At 41.7% G+C, this 26,220-nt stretch overlaps 1 protein-coding gene and 1 long non-coding RNA gene across 2 annotated transcripts; both read left to right on the forward strand.

The window, feature by feature from the left end:
* The first annotated feature begins 8,121 nt into the window (after nucleotides 1-8,121).
* Nucleotides 8,122-8,764, forward strand: LOC135373826 (uncharacterized). Its single transcript, XR_010416606.1, has 2 exons — nucleotides 8,122-8,226; nucleotides 8,643-8,764. It is a non-coding gene; the product is annotated as an uncharacterized LOC135373826 (long non-coding RNA).
* Nucleotides 8,765-13,516: 4,752 nt separating this feature from the next.
* LOC135373817 (uncharacterized) lies at nucleotides 13,517-19,207 on the forward strand. The gene is made up of 3 exons (XM_064606881.1): nucleotides 13,517-16,441; nucleotides 17,350-17,506; nucleotides 18,445-19,207. The coding sequence occupies exons 1-3, from the start codon at nucleotides 16,240-16,242 to the stop codon at nucleotides 18,704-18,706; spliced, it is 621 nt and encodes a 206-aa protein (XP_064462951.1). The 5' UTR covers nucleotides 13,517-16,239; the 3' UTR covers nucleotides 18,707-19,207.
* Nucleotides 19,208-26,220: the final 7,013 nt, after the last annotated feature.

The following is a 26,220-nucleotide window of genomic DNA, read 5'->3' on the forward strand; positions in this document are numbered from 1 at the left end:
TCGACTGCTGCACAAAGTAAATAGAGTTATATATGTGACAGTTGAATGAAATCGGTGCTTGATAGTGTACGTCAATAAGACGCTGTCGCTTTGTAGCAAGTTGCATGATCTCGAAGCGAGTGGAATACTAAAACGGTTTCACTCATTCTTACGTGACCGTTAGATTAGTAAAACGAAGGATGTACCTTGAAACGAAAGAAAAAAAAGGAATCGACTGTATGAAGCGCGGAATACATTTCCTTTGGAGATTCCCAGATGACTTGATTTCGACGATTATTCGCTAATCGCTAGAACTTCAAACAGCACAATATTCGTCTCAACTTGAAATGGTTCCATAAATGTGTCCTCTTGACTGCTGTTCAACTAATTTTAATAGGTCCTTTCGAGCAAGGTATGCTTTCTGATTAGGCGGAGGTATCCAGTTTGGCTCTCACGTTTAACCATAACTTCTTCATTTTAATATCGAACACTTTTTTCCTTGAAGTGCATATAGCTTCTCGTAAGGAGAGCAAAATGGTATCAGCCGAAAATTGTCTAATGGTTCACGGCGCTTGATATGGTCATCGAGTTCAATGAATGTGGATACATGAGATGCTGAAACTCTCAAATGAATTTCTGCTCTTCAATCATCGTTGATCCAAACGATGCAAATCCTACCAGATATGAACACAAGGTGTCAAATAGAACTCTGTTAGCGTCCCGATATGTATGCGGCTGACATATGTGTGATAGTGGGAGTATAATAGGGAAAAAAAATGGTTAAACATATAACCAGACCGCGATCTGTAAATATACATTTCAGCAGGTTAGGTTTAGTAGGTTCTCCCCTCATCTCTATGTTGTCGATCTATAAGAAAGCATTCAATTAGGTCCAAATTATGATCTTTATCAATTGATAGATTCGAAATGATAGCTTTCCAACTCAATGTCGAATAATTATCTTGGATGATATAACATAAGATATTGGTTGGCGTGCCTTATCCATCCTGGGGGTGTGCTAGCTGTTCACTTCATCGATTTCTAATAGCATAATAATTGATTCCTTACACATACCTACTTGCGAATCGTTCACATGTTGCTACATGTTGGTACATATAGCTACATTTGATTATCACGAATATGGAATACTTAATTCTCTTGTGAGTGTCTGTATAGCTTGAAAATGGAATACTATCTATTCTTTACATGTGTTGTCTAGAATGTCTTTAGAAATGGTTTGCCCGCGTGTGGACATTGAGTCTATCCACCATGTCCCCTGTTAATGTATGATTTCTATCGTTTCTTGCGTTAACTATTTACAATTATTGCTAAGATTGGTTGCAGGTGGATCTATCCCTGTCTTTCGAGAAAAGATGGAGGTTACATATTTGAGTATCAGATGTCCTATAATAAAAAAATGAATTTGATTTGATTGTCATCGTATGGATTGAAAACATCTTATTGAAGCTAAAAGTCGTGTCCCTGATGTAAAATAATTATCGCTGGCTTTGATTTCATTCTTCAGATAGAAACATAGTGGTCGTGGTTTGTCGTTGTCATAGACTGCTTGAGTCTCACTCCTCTGCCTCTATCGATTTCTTGGTGACTGCCTAATATGCTGTGAGAGACTTGTTCTGGGTGGTCGGTTTCTATCATAAAGAATAGTTATTTCTAGCATGATTTTTTATTTTTTTTAGATATTAAGTTGTGGTATAGAAAATTCACTGATTGGTCTGCTGGACCTCTGGGGATTGATTCCTCTGTCGTAGAATAATTACAGTTAGCTCTGATTTTATTCCCTAGATGTGACAAAACAGTGTGGTGTAGATAACAAAATATTTTTACTCGTGCTTTACTTGTGCTTACCGTCATGTCATACGTTGCCAAATAAAGTTTAACTTGATACATTCGAATTGGTAACTGAGTCTTAATAGTTAGCCTGGATGACCTGATGCAACATCGAATCGATATTGTAAGGAATGGGAGTATGCAACGTACATAACTCTACAATTTCTATAATATCTAGGGAATATAATCAGAACTATGAAAACGACAGTCTATGTAAACGACAAACCACCACTATGTTTCTATCTGAAGAATGAAATCAAAGCTAGCGATAATTATTTTACATCAGGGACACGGCTTTTAGCTTCAATAAGTGTTTCAAGCCATACGATGACAATCAAATCAAATTCTTTTTTTTTATTATAGGACATCTGATACTCAAATATGTAACCTCCATCCTTTTCTCTAGAGACAGGGATAGACCCACCTGCAACCAACCTTATCAATAATTGTAAATAGTTAACACTAGAAACGATAGAAATCATACATTAACAGGCGAACATGGTGGATAGACTCAATGTCCACACGCGGGCAAACCATTTCTATAAGACATTCTAGACAACACATGTAAAGAATAGATACTATCCCATTTCAAGCCATACAGACACTCACAAGAGAATTAAGTATTCCATATTCGTGATAATCAAATGTAGCTATATGTACCAACATGTAGCAACATGTGAACGATTCGCAAGCAGGTCTGTGTAAGGAATTAATTATCTATGCTATTAGAAATCGATGAAGCGAACAGCACATCCAGGATGGATAAAGCATACCAACCAACACCATATATTATATGATTCAAGAAAATTATTACATATTGTACTATTGGAAAGCTATCATTTCGAATCTATCAATTGAAAGACCGTAATTTGGATCTTTGGCCAGTACCGGGCTTGCGGTGCTGTTCCGGGAAGACTTTTCTTGATCTTTGGATAAGATTTGGATTTGAGATCGACAACATAAAGATGAAGGGAGAACCTACCTAACCTTACCTACTAACCTACTGAAATGTACAGTATGATATATTTACAGGTACGCGGTCTCGCTTATGTTTAAACAGTTTTCCCAATTATACTCGCGTCACCATATGTTATCCGCATACATATCGGGATGCTAACAGAGTAACATTTGGCACCTTGTGTTCGTATCTGGTAGCATTTGAAAACAACTTCAATGACAACAGCCTCAAAATAGACAAATGTTGTAATTGTCGTCTGAGCATCATATGTTATAAGCATTACTATGCTACACATCACGATGAGAAAAAAGAGATAACATGTATTTAGAAGGCATGGCACGAGTGGGTGACGCAAGTTTTAATTAAAGAAGACAATCTGAAGGATCAGGAAGTGTCAGTGTCAATCGAGTGAAAGCAAGAACAATCTGAAAAGAACACTAAATAATGTTTACATAACCACGGTCAAATTTGAGCATAAGTAAGCAGTGTGCATCTGTTAAGTGCGAAATGATCATCAAAACTTCAAAGAACTTATCCCATCAAGCAAAACATAATCTTTATTTGCTTTTCTTTCATTAGCATTTCTTTCATGACTAATATTTTTTTTTCTTACTTCAATCGTTGACTAGGTGACAGAGGCACAAACGTTTTACATGTATCACTTTGATTAAAGTACTTGTTCATCATTTTTGTTTGCTTTGTTCAGTTATTTTGTTCAATCGTACTTATGTGTACAAATTTTTAATTGCAAACCGTCTTCCAGGATAGCGCTTCTATAATTTGGGATAGTGAACATTGATTTCGAAAGCATGCATGGGGCTGGAACACTGAAATACTCAGCCTCGGATGTGATAGGAATCCTCGCTGATGGATTGCCTTCATAAAGAAATCGGTCAGATCGAATAAACCATATCCAAGCAGTGTATATCGAATGAATCATTTCAGATTTTCTTGCCATTCCATCTGTATATTGATAGGGAAAGTATTTTTTAAGTCATATCACATGATGTGTCCGCTCTATCAAATCCATGCAATTATTTGCGGCTCGCAGTTGACATCACCGTTTGGATCAAACGATGATTCAAGAGCAGAAATTCATTTGTGAGAGTTTCAGCATCTCATGTATCCACATTAATTGAACTCGATGACCATATCAAGTGCGGTGAACCATTAGACAGTTTTCGATTGATACCATTTTGCTCTCCTTACGAGAAGCTTACATGAGATTGTGAAAGTTTGTGGCAGTCAAATGCTTATTCCTAAAACGCTATGGTACACGGCTAAGACCTCTGACTGTACTGATGAATGCTGTATTCAATCGACTTATCATAAAGAAACCTATTTGGTACACTCTCAATTCTCACTACTCAGGACAAGGACGCAAACGAAGGATTCGTAAGTTGGAAAATCACTTCAAGGAAAAAGTGTTCGATATCAAAATAAAGAAGTTATGGTTTAAAGTGAGAGTCAAACCTGGACACCTCCATCTAATCAGAAAGCACACCTTGCTGGAAAGGACCTAATCAAAATTAGATTAACACCAGTCAGGAGTGGAACCATTTTAAAGTTGAGACGAATATTGCGCTCTTTGAAGTTTTAGCGAATAATGGCGAAATCAAGTCATCTGGGAAACTCCAAAGGAAATGTATTCCGCGCTTCATAGAGTCGTAATTAACCGCGATGAAAATATATGACATGTTGTTTATGACAGTGAAAAAAAAGGCTAGGAAGCAAGCGAGCTGGTGAGATGTTGCACAATGTAAAACCCCGAGACTAGGAACACGAAACGACTTCGTGTTGTGTCTGTCCTTTCGTGTTCCCTAGTCTCGGGGTTTTACATTATGCAGCATGTTGTTTATGCTGCTTTATCCATCCTGTGTTGTGGTTGTGCAGTCGATCGTTTCGGATAATATTAGCAACATACTATAATAGTTAATTGCCAGCATGTTGATTGAGAATCGCTTCTCGAAATTAAAGGTTGTGCTTTTCACATAAAATGATTTAACCTCTATGTGCAATAAGGGGATAAGTCAAATTATCCCCTTTTAGTGTTTTTTGTTGCAATGATATCTACATACCATTATCTACCTGCCAAAGAAAATTTAGGACAGTATTGCAATTTATTGACTCGCAACAGGTGGGTAAGAAACGGCAAATGCATGTGTGTCAATGGGATGGACATTCAGATCATACCCCTTTTCTACACATGCGTAGAAATGGTGTAGCTTAAATTTTGCTTGGGTGCAGAAATCAACTTGGACTTCCGATCGAAAAACATGTTCTTCCTACCTCACGTAACAGTGTCAGCAGTGCTACTGAGCGTTTTAATCGGAAAACGTGCGCACTATACTAATACGTCATGTTTTGCTGGTCATCCAGAACATTATTTTCAAGATTATGCTCGTTTAGCAGCACGATAATCACGATCTAGGCTGCTCCACTGCACAAAGGTAACTTCGGCCATCCTGCCGTCACCATGAAAGTCCGACTCATGAAAAGTGTTTTTTCCTGCACGAAAGCCCTGTGCGTGCTTTGTTATTAGAAAAAGGGGATATGTCATGCTCCTGGATTTTGTTCAATCTCTGCTAAATCACACGCTCAGAAAGGACGCTAACGGGACATGCATGTAGGGTAGACACACGCATATATGTTACACATTTTACATTTGCGTTATTCGAGGGAACTTATCTGCAACTACTTTACCAAATATTCACTCGCAGTTTTCTCGGTTTGGGATTTTCGACTTATCCCCGTATTGCATACAGAGACTCAATTATCCCTTGCTGTGATTTTATTCCTCAGATAGTAACATAGTGGTGGTTGTTCTTCGTTTGATAGACCGCTTGAGTCTCACCTGTGTCGATTCCTTGATGACTGAAATAATATGGTACAAGAGATTGATTGTAGCTGGTCGGCTACTATGATAAAGAATACTTGGTGCTAGCATTGATTTTCCTTCTCAGATATTAAAAATAGTTGTGACATAGAAAAGTGAGCGTTTGGATGGATGGCCTATTGCTGGGAGGGTTGATATAGAACAATTGTTGTTAGTTCTGATTTATTCCCTAGATATTATAGAAATTGTAGAGTTATGTACGTTGCATACTCCCATTCCTTACAATATCGATTCGATGTTGCATCAGGTCATCCAGGCTAACTATTAAGACTCAGTTACCAATTCGAATGTATCAAGTTAAACTTTATTTGGCATCGTATGACATGACGGTAAGCACAAGTAAAGCATGAGTAAAAATATTTTGTTATCTACACCACACTTTTTTTGTCACATCTAGGGAATAAAATCAGAGCTAACTGTAATTATTCTACGACAGAGGAATCAATCCCCAGAGGTTCAGCAGACCAATCAGTGAATTTTCTATACCACAACTTAATATCTAAAAAAATAAAAAATCAATGCTAGAAATAACTATTCTTTATGATAGAAACCGACCGCCCAGAACAAGTCTCTCACAGCATATTAGGCAGTCACCAAGAAATCGACAGAGGCAGAGGAGTGAGACTCAAGCAGTCTATGAAAACGACAAACCACGACCACTATGTTTCTATCTGAAGAATGAAATCAAAGCCAGCGATAATTATTTTACATCAGGGACACGGCTTTTAGCTTCAATAAGATGTTTTCAATCCACACGATGACAATCAAATCAAATTCATTTTTTTATTATAGGACATCTGATACTCAAATATGTAACCTCCATCTTTTTCTCGAGAGACAGGGATAGATCCACCTGCAACCAATCTTAGCAATAATTGTAAATAGTTACGCAAGAAACGATAGAAATCATACATTAACAGGGGGACATGGTGGATAGACTCAATGTCCACACGCGGGCAAACCATTTCTATAAGACATTCTAGACAACACATGTAAAGAATAGATACTATCCCATTTCAAGCTATACAGACACTCACAAGAGAATTAAGTATTCCATATTCGTGATAATCAAATGTAGCTATATGTACCAACATGTAGCAACATGTGAACGATTCGCAAGTAGGTATGTGTAAGGAATCAATTATTATATGCTATTAGAAATCGATGAAGTGAACAGCTAGCACACCCCCAGGATGGATAAGGCACGCCAACCAATATCTTATGTTATATCATCCAAGATAATTATTCGACATTGAGTTGGAAAGCTATCATTTCGAATCTATCAATTGATAAAGATCGTAATTTGGACCTAATTGAATGCTTTCTTATAGATCGACAACATAGAGATGACGGGAGAACCTACTAAACCTAACCTGCTGAAATGTAGACTATCATATATTTACAGATCGCGGTCTGGTTATATGTTTAACCATTTTTCCCTATTATACTCACTATCACCCATATGTCAGCCGCATACATATCGGGACGCTAACAGAGTTCTATTTGACACCTTGTGTTCATATCTGGTAGGATTTGCATCGTTTGGATCAACGATGATTGAAGAGCATGCAGAAATTCATTTGTGAGAGTTTCAGCATCTCATGTATCCACATTCATTGAACTCGATGACCATATCGAGCGCCGTGAACCATTAGACAATTTTCGGCTGATACCATTTTGCTCTCCTTACGAGAAGCTAAATGCACTTCAAGGAAAAAGTGTTCGATATTAAAATGAAGAAGTTATGGTTAAACGTGAGAGCCAAACTGGATACCTCCGCCTAATCAGAAAGCATACCTTGCTCGAAAGGACCTATTAAAATTAGTTTAACAGCAGTCAAGAGGACACATTTTATGGAACCATTTCAAGTTGAGACGAATATTGTGCTGTTTGAAGTTCTAGCGATTAGCGAATAATCGTCGAAATCAAGTCATCTGGCAATCTCCAAAGGAAATGTATTCCGCGCTTCATACAGTCGATTCCTTTTTTTTTTCTTTCGTTTCAAGGTACATCCTTCGTTTTACTAATCTAACGGTCACGTAAGAATGAGTGAAACCGTTTTAGTATTCCACTCGCTTCGAGATCATGCAACGTGCTACAAAGCGACAGCGTCTTACTGACGTACACTATCAAGCACCGATTTCATTCAACTGTCACATATATAACTCTATTTACTTTGTGCAGCAGTCGAAAACACATCTTGCGAGGACGATAATGTTTTTGTGTGGTTGGCGTTCCCAAAGAGCACTTGGAAAAAGCCAGACGGGTGTCTCCGTCACAGTGTTTCGCGGCTTGTGTTATCATACAAAAAGAAGAAGAAAGAAGAGCGTGTCGGCAAGAGGTATCGCATTTCACATGCTGCTCCTGCGAAAGGAGAAGCTGTCCACGATGCATTCACGTGATCCCCCCTTCCCTTGAAATAAAACAAAAATCAAGGGTCTTATAAGCTAGCTGTCGAAGACTGAGTCCGGTGATTGTGAACGAACCTCCATGGACGACCCTCTTCTCTCTGTCCCGTTCCCAGTGCTAGTTCGTCATGCAAGATGTGAGTGTACCCCTCGCCCTTATGCCATTTTGGTTATTTTTATTTCGAAACCATCACAGCTGGTAACCACAATACGCGGTCATGCGCTGTTTCTCGATTCGTTGCTTGCTGTTGTCACAATGAGCAACACAAGTTTAGAAATGCATGTCTATAGAACACCTCTACTTTATAGTGATTGTTGAGAGTATTGTCATCGGGTTATTTGCTTTAGCGTGTGGCATGTCCAAAGGCCGTACTCCAACGCAAATGCACGACACAGTATGAGAGACATATCGGAAAATGGAAACGTTAGCCGACTCTTTGATAATGCTGCTTGTTGTTGTTGCGTGGCACCCGATCAAGATCTTAGCCGTCCCACACTTTGTTCTGATTGAGAAAAGCATTCACAGGATGTTTCGTTTTCCTTTATTTTGCAGATTGCTTTTGTACAAGGATGATGCCAAACAAGAATCTGGTAATTTGTAACATGTCCTTCGGTAGTTAAATAAAAGAGTAGAAAAATAATGTGCTAAAATAAAAAAGGAATATATACACTGTTGTCTGGTCTCCGACATACATCATTATTTGGGTGTACTTATCACAGTGGCATGGGGAAAAAAATCATGCTGTCACGCGCCATGCATTTTTCAAACCGAAACCGAAACTACAGACGGTCTAAAGCTTGAAACAAGGGGGCTTCTGCAACCATTCAAAACCTAGGAATTCCAAACCGAAACTAAAACTACACATGGTCATAAACTATACGGAAACCAACCTTGGCGTCGGGTCCCGACATCCATTTTGTTAAAACCGAAACTGAAACTACAGACGGCCAAAGCTTGAAAATTATGGGGCGCTTGGTGGGAATTTCAAACCGAAACCAAAACTACACATGGTCAGAAACCAACCTAGCTGGCGCTCTAGCGCGGCAACCAACCTAGGTGGCGGGCCCCGACATCCATTTGTTTTTTCAAACGAAACCGAAACTACAGACGGCCAAAGCTTGAAAACTAGAGGGCGCTTGGTGGGAATTTCAAACCGAAACCAAAACTACACATGGTCGGAAACCTACCTGGCGCTCTGACGCGGCAACCAGCGTAGGTGACGGACTGATCGTGACGTCAACCCGATCGGAAAATGCTATTAAATGTCATCGGATGTTATTGCGTGTTATTAAATGTCATTTGCGTGTTATTACATGTCATTGCGTGTTATTAAACGTCATTGCGTGTTATTAAGTGTCATTAAATGTGCAACCAGGTGCCTATCAAACACTATCGACACGTGAGTTCCCATTATTTACCTGAGTTAACCGTTACCTTATCCTGGCGGCGCATGTTATTGAAACCTGGGAACCCATTGTTCACACTATCGATACATGATTTCCATTGTTTTCTGAGATATCTTATCGTGCGTGTGCGTGTCGCATGTAAATCTGAGCGGCCCATTGTTAACAAGTGCTATATCTATCACTACTGTATATGCTGACCCAGGGCAATGCTCTTCTGCGAAAGTTCTTCACGTTTCTCGCTGTTTATTCTAAATGATGATGCGGCCTTGCACCACAAAAGTAACAACTTTCGCATTGCACCCAAACATACAAGGTGCATATACTCTAGTGGCACCTGCTGCACAAGGTCAATAGGAAGCTCCATCAAAATAGTTGATCCTGTGTGATGCTCTTCCTGGGTTGCAGCTCTAAATGCCGCATCATCTCTTAATGGAGAATTCATCTCAGGAAAGCATACGTGTCCATTTTTGTACGATCCTTTCGTTGTGCACCGTGTGCAGCCGAAATAACCAGAATGAGATTTTACGCACAAGATGAATGCCCTGGCAGGTGCGTCGCACACAAATGCTTTAATTTTGATGGCCACGTGAGTACTGTTGATGAGGACTCCATCATGAAGTAACTGGTTCACTTCAGAGACAAATGGCTGCAAATATTCATTTACATTACGTGGTTTGTTGTTTCCACAATAAACACCGACAGCAAAGGGCTCACTTTTTTGCAGTTTACGACATGGCAGAGAATCGGCCAAAACTGCTCCGTTGTGCTTTTTGTTAGGGGCAAACCGTCTATATTCACGTTCAGCAGCAGCACTTCTGGCAGCATTTCTGTGTTCCGCAACGCGAACAGTAGTCCCGATGCGAGTCCAAAGTGATGGTACTTCCCCGGAGGAATATCTAAAATGTTAGACATGATTCGGGGAGTTTTAAGCAACGTCCTTGCTGAACTTGGGAGATCCGAGAAGGATGGTTGTGTTCGCAAAATCTTCAACAAGCCGGTTAAATGGCTGTGTTTTGTACCCGATTCCACACTCCAAACCCTCAATTTAGTGCAAAATGTATGCATAACATCTACATCGCTGCAGGCCTGCTCTGTACACAGCGTAGTGCGAAGGCCTTCGTTTGCGCTTTCCAAAGGGGAGGTGTATGACGCCTCGGTACCCACGTTGACTGGACAAGAACCACTAGAACCCTCCGTATCATGAGCTTCTGTCACTGCCAATGTTGACGTCTGTGCACTGACCTGCTCTTCGTTACCGTGAGAAGCTCCGAATTTTGCGCTCGCACCTCCTGTCAGATATGCGTTTTCTTGTGCCCGACATGTCACATCACTCTGCTGTTCAGCGAGCGCATCAGGGTCCACTGTAGCGATCGAGGGACCGTGGTCTGGGAGCGCACGACTTTCAAAACTTTCACTTTCGGGTAGCACGTCTTGGGCTACTGTGCTTTCTACATCATGCTGCACACGCCTGTACATGGACCGCTTTGACAACTTTGGCATGTCCCTAGCCTTTCAATGTAGTTCGAAGTGAAATATCAAGGAATTATCTTGCCTGAACTACCCATCTTCAACTTCCGCGCCGAACCACCAAAACATCACGACCATCAAACCGCCGAGGAAGAGGAAGGGGGACGGCCGTGCACTGGCTCAGGCAGTCAACGAGTTTCGAGGAGAGTTTCGTACATTTTCTATATCAATCAAAATAGGTTCAAAAATCTAACACAAATTCAAAAAGAAAGTATATGGAAGCCAGCGTAAATTTGTTTGTTGTCTGGTTTTAGTGGGTTTTAGCCACTGCTGAATTTATCGCTGCATTGAGAAATATATCACGATATACGATACCACCTAGACTTATTCTGAAGTAAGTAATTATCTGCAATTGTTATTGCAGATAACTATCATTAACAATTATTGCTACTGAACAAGCGTTGAACTATTTTCCAACACTCTGCACTGAGCACCATTTGCAATCGGTGCTACTATCGATGCTATTTCAGGATACTGAATAGCCACTTCAATCCGTATCCAATCCGGCGTGAGTTATGGTTGCGTGTGTGTTCGTATCATGGTTCATGTCCTTAACTTAAAAACCCGGGTTTTTAAGTTATGGATCTATACCACCAGCTCTCTTGCTACCTCTCTATCCGCTCGTTATGGTTCATATGTTCACTCTAGTTCCAGCAACAGACATACGATGCTCTGGCGATGTGCCAGTCGTGATTGTGGTGTTTCTTAAATATTGTGGTGCCCGCGTGTGGAAGTACGCCGCGTAGCTTCATAATACTCATCCCACAACGACATCGGTCGACGACGTGACTGCAGTTTGTACCCATGTCGGACGTACGCCGGGGATAAAATGCTTCGTTGTTTCCGTACACAGATAACGTTTTGTATTTGCCAGAACGAGAGCGTCTGAAGGACGGAGCTTTTTTTTTTTTGTGATTTCCCAGGTCCACGGTTTTCTCTTGCAACCACCAACCGTGTTATCGTAGTTCGCAAGTGGAACTTAAACAAAAAGAACACCTGTAATCGCAAACATCGTTTCATCGGGGGTGCTGTAAGTTAATAACACACCGTCAATGGCGTAGCCACGGGGGGGCTTGGGGGGCTCGAGCCCCCCCTACCTGCCACGACGGACCCACGCAAATCGCGCAAATCCGAGGAGAAAATAATAAATGGGGGGGGGGGGGCAGTGTGACGATCGCTAAAGTTCTTACAGTTCATGGCGTCTATCTAATCGGCACTCTTGAATGGTTTTCAGAGTATGAGCTTTTCAAAATCCTTCCGATCTCGTGACACCCCCTCATTGGACATCACTGCGTAATCGTATTGTGAACGCCCAAATCAATTACCGCATTTTGCGGTGTGCACAAGTATATTGTGTGTTGTCGCACCCAGGATCAGCGGGGGGGGGGGGGGGAGTTTTCGTATCGAGCCCCCCTACCTTGGCGGTCTCGCTACGCTACTGCACACCGTGTAGATCAGCGCTAGAATTTGGTACCAAATATATATTGAATATGGCAAACAAAACTTGCATAATAACTTTGAATCACTCACTCGTGGTTTATAACACAATTTAAACGACTTGTAGATTGTTTAAATTATGGGTTGGATGTGGAAGATCTTTCCTGAACCTCTTTTTTCGCTTGTATCTTTTTACCTGGTTAAAAAGTAGAGGTTACATGGCTAAATGAAAACTTTGCACATTCAAAACAACAACTCTTTGCATTATTTATACATTCCTCTTTGCACCGCTTTTGGGTTTTTGCCAAAAAGACATCCGGTTTCACAGACAGCACGCTCTGCGCCAACCACTGTGCTGATTGATACAGTTATCGCTTCTGATTTGAGGACAGAGAAGGTCGTATACGCCTTTTTCTGACAATTGAAATTGCCACGAAGAGGTGTACGACTCTTCAACGAAAGATTTAATTCTGCGTGGCGGTTGGCTCCGAGTGTCCTTAGTTGCGGAAGGACCGGAAGTCGTGGCGGGGCTTGTTTATGTTTACCCGAGAATGTAATGCATACATGCAAGGCATTCGGCGTTTCGTGGATCACCGGAATGTTGGCCAAGACTTGATGCATTCTCTGCATCATGAACAATACTATGCTATGGCAGGCTAAGAGCTCTAAGAGCGGTAGGTCAATAAATAACTTGTAGTAAATGTTACTAATGCCCGTGAAAACCATATCTACACAAAGCGTATGCTTCTCAGTAAAATGAGAGAGTGTCCTAGCGTCCTTACGCACACAAAACATATGCACATACAGTGCTGTCACTTTGCTTTACATTACTGATTTCTAAACAATTTTTTGCTGGGGACATGGTGAGCATTGTAGCGTCAAACTTGCTCTCACATGAGTCGAGACATGTATGCGATCGAGGAATCTCTGCAGCAGTACAAGATGAGTAAATGCTCTGTAGTGCACGTAACTAAGATCTACAAAATGGATATTCACACAAAGCATACGCTTATCACTTTTTCCGCACATATACGCTTAGCACTTAAGACACGCAAAATGTGGAACACAGATGTGTACACAAAAGTGTGCAGAAAATTTGTCATTAATTTGCTGGAATAACTTCTTCATCTCTAAACAAAAATTTGTTTACAAGGACATGGTGAACGTATGGGCCCTGAACTTGCTAAGTAATTAACCGTAATCGTTCTCTATGTCTGCATGCCACGGTGTCCTTCAGAATAACTTTGGCCACAGCAATCACGTGCACAGGACTTTCAGCAAACTGTCACGCTTGCAGTGCACATTTAGCCATTGTCTCTCTGCAATGATCTTAAATGTACTGGTGATAAGTGGCTCCAAAGCAACACATGCTCTTTGCCCAGACATAAGCACACCACAGCGAAGAACATTTGCACAAATAAAGAAGGATAAGATACACTGAAACTAGCATTCATAAAAAGAGGTAGCTGCTCCTCCTACTAGTAAAGAAGGATAGTGATACAGCCAAAAAAGGCTATTTGTTTTGTTGAGGTGACAAGCAGCTCACCAATGTGCTTCGGGTTTTCATTACTGAAGTACATTAGAACCGCAAAGTTTGAATAACCATGATTGATGATGCGAGAGGCAGCTCAATCAGATAATGATCTTTAAAACTTTCAGCATTGTCTTCTGTATTTTGCTGTGCCCTCCCTGGTGGTTCTTGGTGGCTTTGCATCAGGATTATATGCCACTGAGGTCTGGTGCAACTTTCAAAAAGGTCCACAATCGGTAAACTGAAACGTGGTTACAGGCTCGTGCATGACAGCAGCCATGTGAGCTGGAGTGTCTATTAGCAGCCGCTAAGGATATCAACCACAACATATATGAGCCCTTACTGCTTTTACTCATTTGTTGATTCTTTTTCAAAGTTTACGCTGACCCATTTCTGTGCCGTGCTGGCTCTGGTGGGACAGCCTGCGGATATCCTCGGGACAGTTGCCGTAGCGTGTCCCGTGACGGACGTCCTGGGTAATCCGAAACTTGTCCCGTATGGGACGCGGACGACGGGACCGAAATGGGACATCCTTGGGACTTTGTGTGTCGTCTGGGTAAGGGGCTACGGACGACGCGAAAGGTTCATGCGTGTTGTACGTCCATAGCCATGGGGGAATAAAAACGACCATTCAATCATTTCCCCACAAACGCACAGGGTCAATCGATTCCTCACAGTGTCATCCCGAGGATGACACTCGCGGATTGTTCGTGAAGAGTCATCAGGTACGTCCTGTGGCTGTTCCCCGGGGACCTAGCAGGATGAGAAATATTGTTTCTTCAGTTTACCTGCTAAAAATCCCGAAGCATTGAGTAACACATTTATTTCGTTTTCTAGGGCAATCCTAGGGGCGAGTGTCCTCTGTAGAATTTATCTGCCTAAAAACGTTCTATGATACATTGAGAATTTATCACGGAAAAAGATAGAAACATGAGAGAAACGATCCTGTCACACTGCTGACTGTTCTGCTGACTTTCAAATGTCTTACCCGACTGTATCGAGCCAGTGTCACTAAGAAACAGACTTTGCATCGAAGGGTAGTTAATGCTTCAAGCAATTCCTCGCTTGTGTATTGTTCGATCGTTTGCGTAATTGACTTCGACAGCGCACACTTCGCTTTGTGTCGGAGGCGACCAGGACTCTCGATTTTACGGAAGGCTGCGTAACAAGCAAAAAAAAATTAGTAACAGTACCTGTAGTATATATGTGTTTTATCTTTAGAACGGAATTCTCATATACCTTCGGAAGTGGGGTTCTCGAACTGAGTGCTCCTCATGATTTTTCTCCGTATTTGATAATTTATATTTCTCTATGCTTTCTTTCGAAACCGCCGGGCTCGTTGCCCGCCATAGGATGTACAGGAAAGGTACAGGTAAATTGCGGCTGTTTACCAAAGTGAGTGGAATCAGTAAAACAGAACACATCGGGACAATTCGTGTAGTTTCGTATCATTTACCATTTTTGGTAAAGAAAAGGAAGAAGCAAATAAGGTGCAATTAAACGAAACTACATTACGTCTCTAATGTATCATCACACTGTCCTAAAGTTGTCATTAATCGAGTTCTGAGGACATCCTGAGTGCACCATATAGTGCCCCACAGTGACGATGAGGACGCATGAATTGAGGATCAGATTTGACTTTCTTGCGGGTGCCACTCCTGTTCATACATGGTTCTCTTAGAACATCCTTGGGATGACAGTGTGTTCTTGGGTTTAGACCGAGATTAACGGGCAGCTTTACTACGGTGTTTACGACATCACATCCATTATTGTGTGACTGACGTGAACCAAAGTAATGAACACAGATAGTGAGGCATTATACGCACATATTCGTGAACTCTTATTTCGTGCAAAGAAAGGGCCGCTTGCTGGGACCCCCTCATGTAAACTGTTCACGCAGTAATGCAATCCTTCTCTTATTCATCTTCAGCCGCTTCGGAGGTATTTGAATAGATATGAGTTCGCCGTCCATTACACTTTGCTGTGCTTACGAAAAGACTATGTCCACTACCTGTCTCGGGTATTGCCCTCTCGCAATCATGCACCAGCTAGACACCGCCCTTCGACTCCTTTCCGGCACCATAATCGTTGAGAGATGCCCATTCCAGTGTCATACACACGGAACATTGTTCCACTGAAATCCCTCGAGTAGAATACTGCCACGACACGCACACTCTCCCTGAATTGTCACGGGCCCTCTTCTAAGAGAACCCATCAACGACCACGTGACAATTTAATAAACCTCAGTATGTCAAGCATTTCTAATTTACCTCCTATTTGCCAGTCTATTTTCGTTTTCCACCTCATTTTCAACCTTTTTTCCAGTCTAATGGAATACAGCAAGGATTGTGTTCCACGATTTCTGAAACATTACGGTTGCACTGATCCAGATTTTATTGAGATGTTCCTCGAGCAAGTACGCGATGAATGTGGAACTTCCAAGTGGAACTGTAAGTACAACAGCGAGAAGAATATCGTGGCATAATGCGCACTTCATTGCTTCATTGGCCACAGCCCGGTTGGTAACACCAGTGTTAAAGGAGCATGGAAAAGAAATTTCACTATATGAAAAAAGTTGGTTTTAGTTTGTCAAGCACATATGTAAAAATCATTCTCGTAAAATATTCTTACCGAACAATATATTGTTACAGCAGAATTCAATTTATAGAATCGCTTCCGTGGCGGAGGCTTAGCGCGATCGTCTCACGAGCCACTTCCCATTGACTGTGACGTCAAACGATAAAAGTGCTCTCATTCGTAACGGAAAATTCGAGGGATGCTCCTCTTTGACAGCTATTCATTGTGTTCTGTTGGTTTAAAGCATGAAACAAAGGTGCAAACAAAGGATAAAGCAATACGCTCATGATAATTTATAACGAGAATGCGATCGTGTCTTATAGCCCTTTTTATCTTATCGTATGTACGTATCTGTGTCACAAAGACTGCCGCTGGCTCACGTAAGGCGATAAGCAGGTTTCGGGCTGCTCACAAAGTAGTGCAACATGACGCGGCTCTTCTCATATTCGTCGCTGGAAAACAAGGCAAACAAAGTGCGCCCTTCATGTCTGAAACTGTCTTTGAAATCGTTCAACGATCGCAGCTTTGACAGGTACTGCAGCTGGACACACTTCCTTCCCCACGTTACCACCATATATTCACAAAAACGCGATTTAAGGAATGGGCGCCGCGATTAGTGCTGCCACCCCTGATCAGAATTTAACACGAAAAGCACAACATCGTATGAGACACTTAGCACACATGTCGTTAATGCCCCATAGCATCTTGTCGTTTTCATGCTAAATGTCTTATTAATTTACTGATATCTGAATTATACATATATTCGTATGTTCTGTTTCAGGTGGGACTGCACCGAAGTGCAACAAGGAAACAGTGACCGACGCCGACACTGAGTGCGGCACAAAATACACGCAGGAGCACGGCGTTAGTACTCTAAAACCCAATGAACAACCAGACAATGCAGACAAGAGCAACGAGATGCGCAAGCAACAGTGCTGGTATGTGGTTTTCTACTTGTGCGGTCCCGCAGTCATGATAAAGGAAGTGGACCAGTACTCTCAAACAGAGTTCGAGGTAACGAGTTACAAGTAACTCGTTTGGTTTGAGGCATGGAATGCATCTAATGGCATCTTGGCATACATTTACTGGTACTAAGTTCCTTTCAGAGGAACTCGTTCCTTTTTCAGGTAACCTTGCCACAGTAGGCTAAGTTAAGTTCCAAGTTACTTTTAACTCGCTTTTCACTCACGTCCAGATACTTTTTTTGTTGCTTCCTCCCAGGTTACTTCATGGCATTGTTCGCCATGAAACGTGACATTCAATCAATGACAGTATTCTGTTCAGGAAGTAATAACCGCTGCCATTGAAGCTGAACCATTCTGCGGTTACAGGGAGTAAGATGCAAAACGTCCTGAGAAACGTCATCATGACATTGGTGGACAGACTGGAACCGAAATCAATCGGAAGGAGAGGGCTGGGTTCCACGGGTTGCGCTCCTCCGCAAGCAACTCGAGGTCTAACTCAGCTGCTCATGCGCGCTGCACGTGCGTAATGCGAAGTAACTTGGAATTAACTTTTTACGTAGCTCAGTAGCTGCGAGTTACGTTTCCGGCTGAAGAACCTCATTATTAACATAGTTACATTTTTCACACGGTAACTTAACTTGCAACGAGTTTTTTTTTCTTTTTTTTTTACGCGTAACTTCTCAATCTATGCTCTCAAACATCACACCAATAGTGGACCGATATTGTTCCAATATCGGAAACCAATTTTGCAAATATTGGGCCAATGTGGCAAATGCAACGTGGTCCCACATATTTCTACACACCTTAATACGGCCTCTTTTCGCCAACGCACAACTGACGCTGATTTTCCCGTTACACCGGATCAAAGGCTATGTCCGAGTTTGCATGCATTTGAATGTCATCTTTTCCAGTTCCATGGAATACAGCAAGCACTGTGTTCCCGAAGTGCTAAAAAGGAAAGGATGCAGTGATGAGATTGCTGCGTCTTTCATTGCACAGAGGAAGAAGCTGATGGCGGTAATGTGTGGAACGTCGATGGGGCACTGTGATTTCTACAAGAACAAGAGCACTGGGCATCCCATACATCCCATACGGACTTTGTCAACATTCATCTTTGTGATGTCGGTGGGAACAAGCGGCTTTTACGGCCGGTTATGGTATCTGCAGGGTTAACTTCCCATTATAAATGATCATTGTCAGTTGTATTTTCTTGATATTTTAACTCGTTGAGCACTCTTGATCACAATAAAGATGGTATCGTCATATTCAACATCGAGGCACAGCAACAAGCAATAAATGTTGTGTCTCATTCTACAACAGATGGTATGCGGCAATGTCTTCCCTCTCACTCATGGGGTGTTGGGAACTTCTTCTCATTCTTTTTTCGAGGGGAGGGGGATATGCAATGTCTAGTGATCATTGTTACCGAAAATACACATCGCTGCGGCAAAGGCAGGGCGGGAAAGGTAATAGATTGAAGGATTCTGTGATATACTTGCGGTGGGCACCCTGTAAGCGTGAACAATGAACAACTCGAGACAAGCCGTGATGCTTGTAGGAGACGCTGGGACCCCACTGAGCAGCGCTCGTGTGACCGGACGACCCTCAAAGGCCTGTTGATGCGTCTACGCGTTAGCCTCGAGAGCGTGAGAGGAATAAATTCTGAATTTGAAGATCCTCTCAAGGACGACGTACTGGAGGGGACATATGCAATGATGCTGAAATACAAAGAGAACTGTATGATTTACATTGTCTTGCAAGATCCTTCCTGATCGACTACTGCTGGAACTAATGTGAGGATGGTGTTCTGTGCAAATAACGAGCACGGGAATGATTTCGCCCCCTTATTTCCTCTTTCCTTGGAATACCAGACCCTCACAAATGCCGGCGAAATGATAACATCTAAGACAGCCAAATATTCCGTTATGGAAGTCCCCCACAAAAGATGAGGGACTTCACCTCTGACGTCATTTATTTACAATCCTAGTAGTCCGCGCAACGGATGGATGGCGCTGACGGTCTCTATCGAAGCATGATACTGGAGACGCAGGGGCCCATGGGAGTTACGCTACCTGTTTAGATTGTGGGCATCCGCCTCGGATTAACGGACGCATGTGCATCTTAAGGTTTGTGTGATAGGAGGAGACTCTCCTATTTCCGATACGTCATTTAAGCAACGGCAGAAGGCAGTTGGGGGCCTTTTTTCCTTCTCTGGGTCGAGAGGCGGAACGTTGCTGCACTGCTTTGGAAAATGTAAGGAAATAAACAACTCATCTTCTGTTCAATTGCTCTGTTCGTGTTCTTCGGTGTTACGGCGTGTTGAATACGGAACCACCCAGGGTTTGTGGGCCGCGGTTCCCAGAAGATACACATTGCACGCAATATTCAGGCGAAAGCTGTATACGTACTAACAAATCAGAACATACTAACAATCTTTGTAAAAAAATATTGGGAACTGTAATAACACATATTGCGAACATAATTACTTTTGGCATTTCGTACATATGGCACCGTACCGCGTTGTCAGTGCATTGTGAGTGAGGTTCGGAAGCTACAACCACGTAAACCATAGATCTCCTCAGGGTGTTTTAAAGACATGGTTGCTGGGACATTGATGGCATCCTTTGGACGTCCATTATGATCCACGTGTTGTCGTAGGGAATGTGTTACTCGATGTTTTCATGCCGCGTCCACAAGATATCTTCATGGACGTCTTCTTTGGAAAGTCACTGGACGTTTTAGCTGTGGTGGTATAGGGCCTCAATAACGGCAGGAATTATGACAGGAATCTCGTAATGAAGGCGACGGAAACAAAAACAAAGAACACACCGCAGACAGCAGCAACTTTCAACCCCTTTACTAGGACATCACATGACTGGATACACCCAAAGCTGCATCGCTTCATGTGATGTCCCAGTAAAAGGGGTGAAAGCTGCGGATGTCTGTGGTAAGTAGTTTGGTTATTTGTATTTCTCCTACCTTCATTATGGGTTTGTACCAACTACCCAACAGGTCTGATGCATTCATGACAGGGTTCTCTGTCAGACTCATTTATTGTTCAGTAGGTATCACTAGTACGCATTTTGGAGCACATGTCAGTGTCGGTGTTCATTCATTGTAATGGTAACCAACGCGTACTTTTTAAACATGAGTTACCTCCTGGCAAACAAATTGGTTCGGTTATTTAGTTCTTGGGCACCAATAAAACATTATTATTATTATTATTATTGATGATCAAATACAGGCGGGCGATATCAAGCGCAACTATTGTCTCATATGTAACAGCTTACTACGTATTCTTAACGGAATATTTGCATCCGGTGTTATACCTGACGCACTCAAAATGGCTACAGTGAGGCCAATCTTTAAGAATGGGCAGAAAAACAAGGTTGAGAACTACCGAACAATATCGTTGCTCTCAATTCTGACCGTCATTATGGAAAAATATGTTCACACAGTCATGTCTCATTTCTTGAAAAAAAAAAAAACATCATAAGCTTAACACAATACGGCTTCACACAAGGCAGAGGGACTCAGCAGCTTCTTGAGGACTTTGTAGACTTGATCTACCACTCGTTCGACACAAACATATTTGTTACCTGCTTATTCCTTGATCTATCCAAGGCATTTGACACTGTTTCCCACTCAATACTACTTCAGAAATTATATGCATACGGTTTTCGCGGTCCAATTTATAAATGGTTGTGCAACTTCCTTCATAGGAGGACCCAGCATGTGTCTGTGTGTGGTCAACATAGCCCGTCTGTTGAGATTTAATCTGGGGTGCCTCAGGGTTCTGTCTTGGCTCGTTTGCTATTTAATTTATATATTAATGACCTCAACGGTGTGATTTCTAACTTCCAATTATTTCAATACGCAGATGATACTCTCATTGCCTCTGTTCATGTTAATGACGCGGAATCCATCAGAATCTTGCAGACGGATGCCTTTTCCGTTTATGATTGGTTTCACGAAAATCAAATTTATATTAATCAAAGAAAGGCACAACTGATCTCTTTTCATAATCCACTTAAACGTGTGACCTCCTATCTCCCAGTAGTTCTGCATTCATCCACATGTAACAACTGTGTTTGTAATCCCATTGAGTACAGTACCTCTGTTAAATACCTGGGAATCATATTCACTAATGATATGTCCTGGAACGATCACCTGTCTTACATTTGCGCAAGGGTCAGAAAAGTATCTTGTATTTTCTTTCGCCTACGCTGTATTGTCCCAGTGAAGGTCAAGACAACTATCCTCGAAAGCTTGGGCTACAGTGTACTACGATACGGTATTACTGCCTTCAGTCATTGCAGTGAATTAACTCCAATAACTCCATTCTGAATAGCTGTTTAAAGAGCGTAAACTATAGCTCAGCAATTTCCACTGATAGACCTTTTTCGTACCACTAAACTTCCTCATTTCGACAATATCTTCAGGTACACGGTAGTGTTGAAATATTTCTGGTCTAATGTGTATAAGCAGGCCAATATTGCACGGCGCGAACTTAGGCATCTAAAGAGTCCATACATAGTACCGTCGAGCTTCACTCGTTATGGAACATTTTGTCGATGCTATTACGTCCCCTATATTTTTAATCACCTACCTACAGAGATTGTAACAGTAAGTACAAAATCACAGCTAAAGCGTCTGTTAAAGCGTCTATTACCAGTTGTAATTTACTGTGCCTTTTCCCTCTGTATTTTTCTTCTCCATTACTTCCGTTTAGCACCTTTTCCCGTTATCTTGTGGGTATTGACGCGTACCGCTGCTGACTCCAGTCCCTGCTCACAAGCTCCCTCGGGCTTAGGCAGGACTGTTATTATTCCCTGTAACTTGCCACAAGTGTAAATAAACATTGAATTGAATTGAATTGAATTGAATTATTATTATTACTCATTTGAACTCAAGTGAATATAAATTAGGGTTTTGCTGCAAAACTGAACAAGCAGAACTAATTAAGAACTTTTTATATAGCCATTTCGTTAACGATAGCTTTCGAACGACGCATGTGCCATGAAATAATTCTGCCAAATTTCCTGCAAATTGGACCAAAGCCATAGATGAACAAGATCTGAAGCAATGCAGGTCCACACGGCAGGTACACAGACCAGGCTAATCGCAGTATTGCAGCATCAGTTGAATGCAACAGATTATTACGTGACATACCTGAACTTCGTCGGAGCTATTTCAGACGTAGTTTCAGCATCATTTTCGTAGAATCTGGGGCGTTGTTAATTTAAAGCTTTTTCTTGCTTGGTGATTTGTGCTTTGGAACAAGTTTGAGAAGTTGGTTGGTTGGTTGGTGGTTGGTAAAATAACAAGGGGAGGTATTATTTACAATTCTGGTAATTCTGTTCTTTCTGTTCTCTGCGATGCGTAAACTTGGCTTTATCTCGCGGATCACTAAAAACTTTCGAGGTCCATCTTGTTTCTTTCGCTTATTCTTCTCCACTGTACTCCCTCTTCTTGAATTTGCATCAGTGGCCTGGAACTGCCTAAATATAACTAATCTCAGCGACGCTTCATCTCTGTTTTTCATCTTCGTCATCTTGGTTGCAGCACATACTACAACTACTACCATATTCTGAACAAACTTGCTATCCCCACATTGTCTCATCGCAGAACGGTTCGTGACTGTCATTTCTTATATAAGGTCCTACATTCTGTCATTGATTGCCCCAAATTACTACAGAGCATCAACTTCCGAGTGCCCTCACGTTCTCTGAGGTCTCATCTTGTTTTTTATCCTCACTCTTTTGCAAAGCTTCATCCAAGCAAACGTTTACAACTAATCCTGAACTCCGCGTCACAACATTATCACTCCTGACATTTTCGCTCATTCTCATGAGTTTCTTTCTTACAAGTATTAGTGCCATTGTTTCTGCTTAACTTCGTGTTTCTCTGTTAACCTTGTTGCCTTATTGTATATTTGAATGTCTTTGTTTTTCCTACATAACCTTTGTCGTGCACCAATAAGAAGACCCTAGTGGTTGTTTTTGGGCACCTGAACAAAAATAAAATAAAGTAAATAAAGTTCAGAAAAGTCATTATCAATAATCCAATTCCTTAACTTAATTTTTTTTCTAGAAAACTTTTCTAGAAGAAGTTTTCTACGAGACTCACTAATACCTGCAGGAGTTATTTGGTGGATGAAGCAATGGATAACACATGTACTTACAGTATCATAGTACATCCCCTTGAACTGACTTAGTCATAGGTAACAGTATGCACGCTACATTCTACAGAACAGTATTTCCCCAGAATCATATTCTCTTGAGTCATGCTGAACAGTATCAAACTATGTCTCTTCCACGGATGTGTGAGAGTATGACAAAGGTACTGTAGTAAGTTATGATGGCTTCCTCATAATATAAACGAACAAAACAATGGTAAAACGTGTACTGAAAATCATCGAGCATGAAGAAAAACAATGTACAAGTTTCCGGCGATCTAGAATCAATTTTTTAATGTATATAGTAAATAGTTGATGCTCTTAACCGTCTTTGTTACTGAAAATCATGCTGAGAAACTTCATCAGAGCAAACTTTATTTTCCGTATTCCGTCTGTCAAGATGTAGTAGAGGGTGTTGCGTGTTACCTGGCCAAAATCAATCCCACCCAGACGACAGAGTTCCTCAATCTGCATTCGAGTAGGACAACAGCCATAATACTGAGCTTCCAAAAATAATCTGCCTGAATAACAGCCAAGGAGTGGCATACCAATCATAAAAGTTGTACAGGTACACCAAAGATAATGCTCCCTACATTAAACTCACAAAAAATCGAAATGATTTTGATAGCTGCTTTGAAGAATAGCTGAATACCACTCATGTACAGTGATTCAGTTCGCATCAGTTCTTCTGCTCAAATAGACAGTTTTAACGTTCTTCTTAAACCTCTTGGTGCTATACTAGCATCACAGAGAGTAGCTTAGCTGGGTTTAAAAAGCTATATCGGTAGTGCTAGTGGGGTTCAGCTGCAGCCGACTTTCAGGTTGCTCAAATGTAGCTGACCTATCGTACACGCATCCCTCTGAAGTAGGTTCGCTGTGCGCGGCCACCACCTGGAGCGGAGATGGCACTGAAGAATCAGTACCGCTCGAAGACAGAGTACTGGTCTTCAGAAACTGAAACACTGCTGTCCTCCGTTCCAGCTGGAGTGTCAACACGAGCTCCGCTCGTAGATGCTGTTCCGTAGATATGCTTCTCAAAAATATGAGCCAATGCTCGCTGCGTTGGTGTGCTGTTGTAATAATGCGGCGCTTGTCCCTTACTTTTGAAATTTCCAGTCTTCTCGCGGGAAGGAACGTACGAACCCGCAGTACACACATTATAGGTCAGATACACTGGAGCGAGACGCCAACCACCGATCGTGCAGCCAGAAGCGCAGCAAGTAAGTATCGAAACGCAGTTATATTCTATCGTGCTATTCCAAAAACAAACACACGCGAAATGCTTACATTCCTCAAATGCAGGCAGTTGTAGCTCGGAGAAACCAGAAACACACATACAAAAAAAAGAGAAAAAAACGTGAGGCGGCAATTCATGACCATGAAAGGTGAAAGGTGTCGATGCCGGTGCGGCTGATTTGCTAACGCGAGCTTCTTTGCTACTGGCGTGTGTACTGGAACGTGTTTGCTACTTGCGTGATGTTATTAAAATCGTGTAAGTATGGCGAGTTTCTACAAAAGCTGTAATTGCACGAGAAGGGGCTGTCTTATTTAAGGGAAAAAGTAATATTCAAGGCGCACGTTACTCCACGTACAGCACGTCCGTATACAGGATGTGCTTTTTCCTTCGATACAGTTTGTCCATTAAAAAAAAAGAAAACCAAGGGTTATAGACATCCCGTTTTCACTGTCATCATCTCTGTTGCAGCGGACGTTCTTGGTCGTCTGTTGCTCAGCTGTCCAATAACTAATTACCTAAGAATCATTAACTTTTTAATTGTAAAAGCTATGAAGTTGCCCAGTGAGAACACCTGTTCCTTTCGGTCACCCGATATCGTAGCCATTTTCAGAAACAAAACGCATTCGATAGACCGTCCGTAAAAAATTCGTGCTATTCGTGCTATTCGAGCTATGGAGGTTAGCTACAGAGGTGGAGGTGAGCTATGGAGGTGGTGGTGGAGAGGTTCACCCTCTCGCATTGGGGGTGATGGAAAGACGCCTCTCTGAACATGCACCATGAACGAAATAAAGAAAAAAAATGTGTTACTTCTTTCTTTTTTTTTCTTTTTTTTTTTGCGTACGATCTATCGGACGCTTTTTTGTTCTGAAAACAGCTACGGTATCACATGACCGAAAGGAACAGATGTTCTCATTCGTAAGTTTTATCATTGAAAAGTTAACTATTTTTAGGTAATTTGTCATTCTACGACTTAGCAGCAGATGGCCAACAACCAGGATCAGGACGCATACCAACCCCCCTGCCCCTCACTCCTTCCTGCTGCACACAGAAGAGATTCCAGAGATGATTATAGAAAGTCAGGATGTCCGTAGCCAATACAGTTTTTTTTATGAAAAACCTGTATCGAAGAAAAAATACACCCTGTATATATTCGGGTACATGATTTTTTATTAAAACGATGGCACCAGAATTAGCACAGTTAAAAGATATTGTATATTGAATGCGGCTTGGAGGAGCCCAGTGAATGTTAGTATGACGCTTGTATTATATCGT

The sequence above is a fragment of the Ornithodoros turicata genome, unplaced genomic scaffold (genome assembly GCF_037126465.1).
Source record: "Ornithodoros turicata isolate Travis unplaced genomic scaffold, ASM3712646v1 Chromosome32, whole genome shotgun sequence".
NCBI lineage: Eukaryota > Metazoa > Arthropoda > Arachnida > Ixodida > Argasidae > Ornithodoros > Ornithodoros turicata.